Here is an 11,022-nt window from a genome sequence, read left to right on the forward strand (position 1 = left end):
TTGGTAGAGTGATTAAATTTTTTATTTTATATATATTCACAGAACTTGTATTCGATTCCCTTTTAACAATAAACATTGTATTTTTATTGATAATTCTAATGGCATAAATAATGCACCAGAAAAAAATAGTATAATTTAAACATTTATAAATACATTATTAGCTAAATTGTAATTTTGGTAACTTGTAATTTTCTATTTTCTAATTATAACTCTCACATTTTGAAAAACCAACTATTTTAATTTAGTTTTGTTCTCGAGAATTTGGGATTAAAAAACCATTAGAACTTCGCTGTCTCCTTAGAGTCGATTTACACTTTCATTCATTTCCAAACAAGTTATTTCCTCTTCTGTACTTATCTACTCCTCGGTCTTCACATATCCCAAACTCGGATGATTCCTGCAAAAGACATTCTAACCTTAAAGTCATATTTAGTATTGATATTCTAAGTATTATATAATGACATATCTGATTCCTGAATTTTGTGCCTATTTATTGATTGTGGTGAATCTTTCGTATTGGACCAAATTAGAGAGTTTGAGTCATATTTAGAAGTGAATTACTTTTAATTAGTTTCATTAATTTTACTTAAAAGTAATTGATTATGCCGTGTCAGTCAGTGTAATGGTCGAATCCAAGACATGATATTGGTCGTACGACCCCTAACAATACAAATTTAAATCTTATATACTTTTTATCTTGTTTATTTCAATTAAATTTAAATTTTATAAATATAAGTAAATTTATAAAAAAATTAAAATTAGATTGGTATTTTTTTTAAAAATTAACACTTCGCATTTCACATCTCTCGCTATATAACATTTTATAATATAAATGTTAAAAAAGTAGAAAAGACAGAAAATTCCATTATCTTCGCATTTCTTCTGTAATAACAAATAATAAGAAAAAGTGTATCTGCCGGAGATTCATTCTCAGTTTAATATATCTCTTTCCCATTAAAAAAGTGATCGAAGAAAAAGTTGGATTCAGTCTAGATTCAAATATAATAAACAATATTTAATTTTGTGTTGTTAGTAAAATTTATTTAATTTTGTAAAAAACAATTTATTAAAATGACAACGAAATTTGAATGTATATATTTTCAAAATAATTATATAAAAGTAATTTATTTATATTTTAGTAAATTAAATATGAATTTAATGAGATGAGAAATTAGAAATAGATAAAGGAAATTAAGGAAGGAGTGTAACATGGTCCAAGAGGTACAACACAAGAAGGAAACAAACCAGAAGAGTCGTATGTATGTATATCTACCAAACTGTCTTCGGCATTCATCGTCCTCAACTGACCAGGTAAACTCAAGCTTTGTCTATTCTCTTACTCTTTCTTTATGCTTCATTCTTCAACTTCTCTCTCTCTCTCTCTCTCTCTCTCTCTCTTCTAGCCACCCTTGACCTCTATTTTGTTTATCTTCATTTACGGTTTTTATAGTTTCTGATTTGTGCTCTTTTGAGTCTAATTTTTCTTTCTTTCAAAAGGGTGTCCTTGAAGTTGTATAAAGTTCGATTCTTTGTTCTTTTCACCAACTTGGGTGTTCAACTGTTCAAACTATTCATTGCATTTTGCTATTTTTTTTTTGTAGTTTGATGGCTTCCCCCCTTTCTTTGTGAGACTTTTATTGTTAATATCAATCATTATCTATTAAATTTTTTAATGTTGTCTGAAAAATGAAAAGATTTTCTATCTGTTTTCCGGTCCAAGCTAACTCTCATTTTTGTTGGATGAGGATGAATCTTTGGATTTGATGATTATTGTAACAAAATTTTGGTTCAGTACTTGGGGTTTGACTTTGATGCTCACTTAAAAGGAATTGAAGCTCATATTCAGATCTTGTGTCTTGTGTTTACAGATGATGTAGGTTTTTAGATCCGAGTGATGAAAGTTGGATATTTATTAGCTGTAGCACAATTTTTTTCAGTGTGAAGCAATATGGGGAACACATGTACTGGTCCTAGCATTTCAAAAAATGGTTTGTTTCAATCAGTTTCTGCAGCAATTTGGCGGTCTCAATTGCCCGATGAATCAGTGTCTAATAGAGAATCTGTAAAAGAGGAAGCAACTAGTGTGCCCGAATCGCCTTTGCCTGTCCAAAATAAACCTCCTGAGCAGATAACTATGCCGAAACCTGAAGCCAAACAAGAGGCAAAATCAGAAACAGAACCAGCACAGGGACAAGAGAAGAAGAAGCACAAGAAACATGGTTCTGTGAAGAGAGTTTCTAGTGCAGGGCTTCGAGTTGACTCTGTGTTGCAAAGAGAGACTGATAATTTCAAGGAGTTCTTCACTCTTGGGAGAAAACTTGGACAGGGTCAGTTTGGGACAACTTTCTTGTGTGTGGAGAAGGCAACAGGAAATGAGTATGCCTGCAAATCTATTGCAAAGAGGAAGCTTGTCACAGATGATGATGTTGAGGATGTGAGAAGAGAAATTCAGATAATGCACCACTTGGCTGGGCATCCTAATGTTATATCCATCAAAGGTGCATATGAGGATGCTGTGGCTGTTCATGTTGTGATGGAATTGTGTGCAGGTGGAGAGCTTTTTGATAGGATTATTCAGCGTGGACATTATACTGAAAGACAGGCAGCTGAACTTACCAGGACTATTGTGGGGGTTGTGGAAGCTTGCCATTCTCTTGGTGTGATGCACAGAGACCTTAAACCTGAGAATTTTCTCTTCGTCAATCAGCTAGAAGATTCACTTCTAAAAACTATTGACTTTGGATTGTCTGTCTTCTTTAAGCCAGGTATTTTCAGATGGTCTTGCTTATATTGTGATTAAATAAATGGTTTTGTTAATGTTGGTCTTTAGGGTTGGTTTAAAGCAACTTGAAGTAAAACGGTTTTACTAAGAAAGAAAACGTTTATTGTATAAAAAACATAAAGGGCAATAAATGTTTTATTTCAATAAAACATTTATTTTATCAGAAGTCAGTTTGGTCGGTACAAGTTTAGTTTATGTCATTTTAGTCTTACTGTGAACCTGGATGGTGTAAGATCTGAAAAAGAGTATGAATATATACTTACTAACATAGTCAGATTGAGATGGACTGAAATATGAAGATTCAAATTGATATGATTAGGTTCTGATGAATTGTAACATTTAAAGACTTAATTTATTTAACTAAAAAGTTGAGACGTCAAATTGAGAAAAAGAAAACATACCTTTTGAAGTCCAAAATGGATAAATTTTTATATGAGCACATACACTCAGACAGGACTGGAGCAGGAGTGGGATGGAGATATCATTGGACGCTGAATTTGATATGCAGGCTTTTTGATTGTTTTAAATTTCTTTATTTGTGAATATTTTTTTGCATCCAATTTTTCATAAAACTGGATTAATATTTTAAGGTGCTTGGCATTTGCCTATATGCAATGTGTTGCTGTTGCTTGTGCATGAACTTGTTAACTTCATTTGTCATACAGACTTTTTAGTCTTAAAAGGGCTCGATAATTTTTGTTGGCCTTTTCAAATCTTTGAAGTTTAGAAACTTCTCCTACTATATCCTAAATTAATAGCAACAACGTAATATCCTTCTTAGATTTTTTAAAATTTATGTATTACATGCAAACATGCTATGAATTCTTTGGAGAAAAACATCATAGTAGTCTATGTGTATGCTATCTTGTCTAAATTTGGGATATGTGTTTCTTTAACTTCTAGTATTTTACCTTCCATACTGCAATTTTGTTTATACCCATCTAAGGTGTCCTTTGTATACTGATGTTGAATGTAACGGGCGTAGCTCATAGTTTATATTATTCTATTATTGATTCTTTTATTATTTTCATCTATAAATAAACACCCCTATGTGTGTATTTTACACAAGGGATATCAATCCTATATTTACTCCATTCTTAATAACTGCAATTAGTGTTAGATCTGATGAGCTGTTAATTTTCCAATTGTTTCCTCATTTATTTTTAGTGTATTATTATGACTACAAAATCATTTGAACAGCAAATATCACAAACACGTACTAAGCAAATCATATATGTATGTATGTATAGCATTTTTTTAGCGAGAGGAGTTAATTCTGGCCAGATAAACCACACAATTGAATTATACATCTACTGATGTCACTTTCCTTGAGGAGGACACCCTTTTTATCTTGTCTTCTATGGAAACTACTGTTTCCATTCAATAGGTTCTCCCCATCCCATCCTTCGGTTCCCTGTATCATCCAACTCCTTCTGACTCCAATTCAAATGGAAATCAACCTCTATCCAATCCTCATCGTTCAATTGATGTTGTCCCACCACCCCTACTTACAAATCACCACAGGCAGGACACACCAAGCTTCTTCTCCATTGCCTGATGTCTCTCATGATTCATAACCTCCTTTATCGATATCCCATACCATGGATCCTTCATCTTCTCAAGACTCCACCTCAGATTGATCTATTGCTCTACTCGTAAGCCTTATCCTATTCATTACTTTTTGAGTCATCACTATTTATCTCCATCATACTCATCTTTTGTTTTCTCCTTATCCACTGCTATTGTTCCCAAAACTATTCATAAGGAACTTGATCATCCTAGATGACAACAAGCCATGATTGATAAAATGCAGGCTCTTGCAAACAGTGACAATGAGAGCTTGTCCCTTATCCTCCCGGAAAAAAGACTCTTGGTTGTCAATGGGTCTATGCTGTTAAAGTTGGGCCTACGAATGAAGTTAATCACCTTAAAGTTCAATTTGTGGCCTAGGGATATACATAAATCCATGTCCTTGTCAATGGGTCTCTACATACATACACACATAAGTACATACGTATACATCAGCTGAGAATATACTCTGATTTTTCTAAATTCAAGTTTGTTAGTTGAACATCATTTTCTGTTGTCTATCTATATGAATTGATATATTTCATTCCAATTCCTTTCTAATACCTTGCAAAAATACTGAATTGGATTCCTAATTGACGGGTTAGTGTGAGCTTGCATTGATATTTTATTCATGACAATTTAAATAGGATTTAATGGTCTATGATCAGTGTTTTTATTTTTCATAATAGTTTGGGTTGTTTGTGATTAGGTAAAGAAATTGTTTCTCTGACTTCTGATCTGGGATTACAGGGGGTTCACTTCTGTAATAGTTTTGTTTTCAATCTATCATACAATTTTTCTACCTCTGTTCAGTTGGTTGTTATCAGACTAATTCCACACATGTGTGTATAGATGTAGATATTCAATCAGGTTTCTAGAATTATATGAATCGTGAGCCTGTTTATTATTTTAACTGAAGCTTTGTACAAGTTGAAGAAGTAATTTGATTCCATGGAGAAAAACCGATGATATTTCACTTCCAGGTGATATCTTTTCTGATGTGGTGGGCAGCCCATACTATGTTGCTCCTGAAGTTTTGCGAAAGCGTTATGGTCCTGAGGCAGATGTGTGGAGTGCTGGTGTTATCCTTTACATTCTTTTGAGCGGAGTGCCTCCATTTTGGGCTGGTGAGATCTTTTGGATTTACTTGGACACTGTAATTATGATCTCCTTTCTTATATGTTTATGCCACTATTTTTGTCTGATTACTAAATTTCTCCTCCTTCTTTGCATGGCTCGTTTGGTTGTGCAGAAAACGAACAAGGAATATTTGAACAGGTTCTACGTGGTGATCTTGATTTTTCTTCTGACCCCTGGCCTAACATTTCTGAAAGTGCGAAAGATTTAGTACGAAAAATGCTTGTTCGTGACCCTAGAAGGAGGTTGACTGCGCATCAAGTATTATGTAAGTATCATTTTACTAATTGATAATTGATAATGTTAGGTCAATCATATCTATGAATGAAAAGAATAAGAAATATGAGGGCACTCTCTCCTGCAAGGGTTTCTCCTTCCCAAAGAGCTAATGCTCAATCTACAAAAATGAACCCCCCTCTCTTTATCCCAATATGATTGACCTGATCCACGATATCCTTCTAATTAGTAATTACTCCAATTCCCTTATTCTACATCCTAATACTTGCAGACATTTGAACAAATGCGGATAGAAACATTATATTATGGGTACTATTTTAGTTCTAAAATAATGTGTCTGCAACATTTTGATGCTTGTGTATGGGTTGTATCCTCTTTTTGTATCACAAGATGGATGTTACTTCTCCTTTGTATGAGAGGAAGTATAATAGTTCTTCTGTGCTACGTGGATTAATCTTTTCTATGCTATAGGAGCATCCAAGCCAGTTACTTTGGACATAAATTTTACAATCATCATTACCAAATTTGAAATATGGCATTCCAAACTCAAATTTTCTTGCTTACATATGTTTAATTGCCTGTAGGTCATCCTTGGATTCAAGTTGATGGTGTAGCTCCTGACAAGCCACTTGATTCTGCTGTATTAAGTCGCTTGAAGCAATTTTCTGCAATGAACAAGCTCAAGAAAATGGCTCTTATAGTAAGTCTCTGGATGTGGAAGCCTGAAAGTCACGTGTTATGTGATTTGGACTTACAGATACATAAAATTGACACGTGTTAATGAGATTTGGACTTATAGATAACATTGACAATGGAGATACTTACCCCATGTTTTGGATTGGAAGTCTTTAACTATGAATTTCTGACCACAAGATGAAAAGATGTTACAATGTGCACCTTTTCATTTAACCATCGTTTGCTTTTTTCTTTTCTTTTCAGATTATTGCTGAGAGCTTATCTGAAGAAGAAATTGCTGGCTTAAAAGAGATGTTCAAGATGATAGATGCAGACAATAGTGGTCAAATCACCTTTGAAGAACTTAAAGCTGGTTTGAAAAGAGTGGGTGCTAATCTTAATGAGTCTGAAATTTATGATCTAATGCAAGCGGTAAGTGTTGTTAAGCTTATTTATAAAGTTAAAAGAAATAAGGGGCATTACATAGATTATGGTGCACAAAATAAATGAGAAATGAATATCTTTTGCATTGGTTAAGCTTTTTGTAACTAAATTGGCCTTAGTTTTTACCATAAATATACCAGGTAGCTGATATAAAATCAAAGAAAAAAATTGAATAAAAATTGGATGATGAAGCATTATGATTAACTCTCTATCAAATATTCATAGTAATGATGTATTTTGTTTAATAGGCTAACTATAAGCTATAACTTATTACCCTCTGCCTTGAAATTGCAGGCTGATATTGATAACAGTGGGACAATTGATTATGGCGAATTCCTTGCTGCAACATTACACCGCAACAAAATTGAAAGAGAAGACAATCTATTTGCAGCCTTTTCTTACTTTGATAAAGATGGAAGTGGCTATATTACTCAGGAAGAACTTCAACAGGCTTGTGATGAGTTTGGCATAAAAGATGTTCGTTTGGAAGAGATAATCAAGGAAATTGATGAAGATAATGTAAGTTATTTACAATTCTATTGGTTCTTCTTCCATCCTTGTCACTCTATAACAAATGATGAACTACTTGTCTTTGGTATCATTTCTAGCCAACCCCTCTAATTTCTTCAGCTCAATACTTCCCTTTGATCAAAAGGAACACCAATATTACAAAAAAAAAGGTTAATGATGTTTCCAGTTCCTGAAAATTTTCCAAATTTTAGTTTTAGTCTCCAGCTTTTAAAATCCGTAATTTTTTGTCCTTGTATTTAGTTCCCAAAACTAACACTTTTTTCCTCTTATACACAGACCAGAGTTTTGAGTATTTAAAAAAAAATACAAAGATCATTAATATTCTACAAAAAGTATAAGAAACTCTACTAACCTTTTTTGGCATGATGGAATTAATATTATAAAAAGGAAAAAGAAACACTAATAACTTTTGTTGGGTTTGATGCAATCTAATTATCATTTCTATGCAAAAACTTTTCCTACAAACCCAAAAGTCTTGCATATATAGTAGATTTATTGCAGCTGACAATGAATCTTATATCTGAAAAAAGAAATGAAGGAGGCATGAAATCAATGAATTCATATCTGTTTCTAATTATTTTGGACATCATGATAGAGATGTTCCAGATGTAAGTTTGTACTTTGATCCACCACACTAATGTATTGTGCTATATGTTCAATGTTTTGCTCAAAAACTGAACACCCTTTAGCCAGAATGTGATGGTTATATAGAATGAATGTAGATAGTGATGATTAATGTAAGGTATGTGTTTTGTGATATGCAGGATGGACGCATAGATTACAATGAATTTGTGGCAATGATGCAGAAAGGAAATCTTCCATCTGTTGGTAAAAAGGGTTTAGAAAATAGCTTCAGTATTAAGTTCAGGGAGGCATTAAAATTGTAGTGTTGATGGCCAACATTCAGATTTTTTTGTTTTTTGTATTCCTCCTTTTCTCTTTGAAGGTTCAAGATTTATGTTATGCAAGGGGATTTAGGTTGGCCTTTTTTCTCTGCACCTATTTTGTTTGTGTCCAAATTTATATGAATTTTTGTAATTACGAGAATATATTAAAGAGGTATCTGGTGGAATGTTGCTGTTATAGGGTCAATTGAATTTATAGTCACATTTATTAACTCTTTTAGGGTTCTTTGGCAGAGATGAATGAAGAAGTAAAAAGAGAAATGGAGAGTTGAATAAAAAGTAAAATAAGTGTTATTTTTTTTCGTCAATCAAATAATCAATATTATCTTCACTTGCTATTTTCAGACTTTTTTTTTTATATGACAGATAATGCTTCTTTATATTCAATTCCGGATTTGAATATTCCAAACACATTTTTGAATTCTGGAAATTTTTATCTTGTATTTTTTTTAATTATATTTCTGTTCTGGATTTTTAAATCCGGAATAAGGGTAATTTTGAAAATTAAAAAAATATATGGGGTAAGTAAGAATTGATATGGTGCAGAAAGAAATGGCTCCTCAAATCCTTCACAATCACCAACTATAGCACAATTTTTTAAGCCATTAGTAGCTTTTACACACAATATTGAATTGATAATTGCACAATTATCCGTGGTTAAATATTTTGTAATTAACTTATAAAGTTTAATATTTTAATGCTCTTTAAAAGAATTATACATATAATAATGTATACACTTTTAACTTTAATTAAAATTTTGACAGGTCTTAGTCTCTAATTTAATTTTCTAGTTACACTTTTTGTCTCTTATCATAAAAAAAACAACATTAAGTAATAATAATGTTAACATTGGCTTGTATGTAGAAGTTTGGTAAGACAATCTTGTGTAATTTTTTTTACTAAAAAATGTGATAATAAGTGTATAAATGAATACATACTTGACATCTTTGCCTATTTATTGTATCTTCAAATAATAATAATTATTATGTATGTTTGGGATTTGAATATGAAATTAGTAACTGAGATAATCTTCTAATGAAGAGGTTAAAGCTTTTGCCCTCTCTAAATCTCAGAAAATTGTACTTGAGTGTTGTTTGAAAATGAAGAATCCATTTCCATGTGTGATTTTGTCCATGATGCTTAGTGGTTTTGTGGTTGAAGCAGCAGTGGTGGCATCCATGTGCCAATGCCTTCACCACTTCAACCCCACCATCACCACAGTGCTGTGAGAGACTGAAAGAGCAACAACCACCATGCATTTCCCACTACATAACTCATCCTGCACTTGTGGCTCCCCTATGACTAACAATTGCTAGGGTTACAATGTATCACTATAAATATCTTCTTACTTTTCTTACTTCTATGTGTACACTTTTCTCTTAGATCATCATTCATCTAAAGTTTTACTATTTAGAGACCAAAAATCACTGTATATATAACTTATTTTAATTTTTCTTCTAATTGTTTTGAAATATTAAGCACATAAAAGTGGTCATTTTCTTCTTCATATGGAATTTTGAAGGTTCTAATCTTAAACCACTCGGTGAATTAACTAATGTTTGTAGTTTTATACTTTCATCTAATTATAAATAATTGTTTAGTATGTGTTTTTAAGATAGTTATGATAAAAATTAACAAATTTATAATATACTTGTGATTAATGTAAAATTTGTTTTATTTATTTGTCAATAAAATTGTTCCAGTTAACAAAGACTAAGTTCACATCTACCAAAAAACCAAATTTAAATTTTGCAAAATGAACTGTAAATAATTTTATAAACACTTTGAATATGGACACGTCATTCTTTTATTTGATGACCCTCACTAAAATTTAAGAGCAAATTATTTTGAGAAAAATAATGTGATTTTGCAATGGAAGTAGTTATTCCATTTTGTTATTTTTTGGGTGTATGCTTCTTGCATCCCACAAATTGTTTTCTGCACCTCACAAATTGTTTTCTCCAGAAGCTCCATACCACCGTGAGAGCATTTATCGTTGTATACCCTGGATTTCTTAATTTTTGAATTATATTCCAAACTTTTTATTTTCAGAACACAATAATCTCTGGATCTATTTTTCCAGAATGTATTACTTCTTATTCAGGATTTCATTTCCGAAATTAAGGACATTTTCAGAAATTTGTAAGTGCGGGTGCAGGGTAAAAAAGGTTGGCTGCAGGAAATTTGCCCAAAAAGATAAGGAGAACAGAAAAGGGGCAACACTCAAAAGAAAATGAGAGAGAGAGATCAGAGAGAAAGAGAAAAAGAATATCAAAACTAAAAAAAAGTCTCGAGAAATAAAAGATGAGCTTCAAAATTAAAAACGAAAAATTAGTGGAAGGAGCTGCATGAACAGAATAAATAACAGCAACAGAATAGAAGGAGAAACTGGGAAGAAAGCAAAATTATTAAAATATCTATTAAGTTTATCTTACCTATTTTTTTTTTTCCTATCAGTCTGATAGTTTTTAAATTAAAATTATAAAATATATTTAATAGTAAAACTCAAACTTAAAATGGTGATATTCCCGTATAGGTTGAATATTTCAAAAATTTGTTTTTATTACGTTTTATATTCTGATGTTAGATCCAAAATTTGCAACTCCCTATTGTAAACAAAGTTTATAACACAGGAAACAATGACCTATTTTCTGTTGAGGATTGTAATATTTTGCCTAAATTATATGAATATACAGCTCTGCTAAGGAGAAGGTGAGATTGAAGATTTGATGAGAGAGGTAA

At 31.9% G+C, this 11,022-nt stretch overlaps 1 protein-coding gene across 1 annotated transcript; it reads left to right on the plus strand.

Moving 5' to 3' along the window:
• The first annotated feature begins 1,173 nt into the window (after positions 1-1,173).
• Positions 1,174-8,458, plus strand: LOC137830398 (calcium-dependent protein kinase 1). The gene is made up of 8 exons (XM_068637707.1): positions 1,174-1,311; positions 1,869-2,765; positions 5,335-5,478; positions 5,604-5,756; positions 6,310-6,425; positions 6,665-6,832; positions 7,139-7,363; positions 8,140-8,458. The coding sequence occupies exons 2-8, from the start codon at positions 1,949-1,951 to the stop codon at positions 8,260-8,262; spliced, it is 1,746 nt and encodes a 581-aa protein (XP_068493808.1). The 5' UTR covers positions 1,174-1,311; positions 1,869-1,948; the 3' UTR covers positions 8,263-8,458.
• Positions 8,459-11,022: the final 2,564 nt, after the last annotated feature.

This window comes from Phaseolus vulgaris, chromosome 7, assembly GCF_051622355.1.
Source record: "Phaseolus vulgaris cultivar YP4 chromosome 7, ASM5162235v1, whole genome shotgun sequence".
Lineage (NCBI taxonomy): Eukaryota > Viridiplantae > Streptophyta > Magnoliopsida > Fabales > Fabaceae > Phaseolus > Phaseolus vulgaris.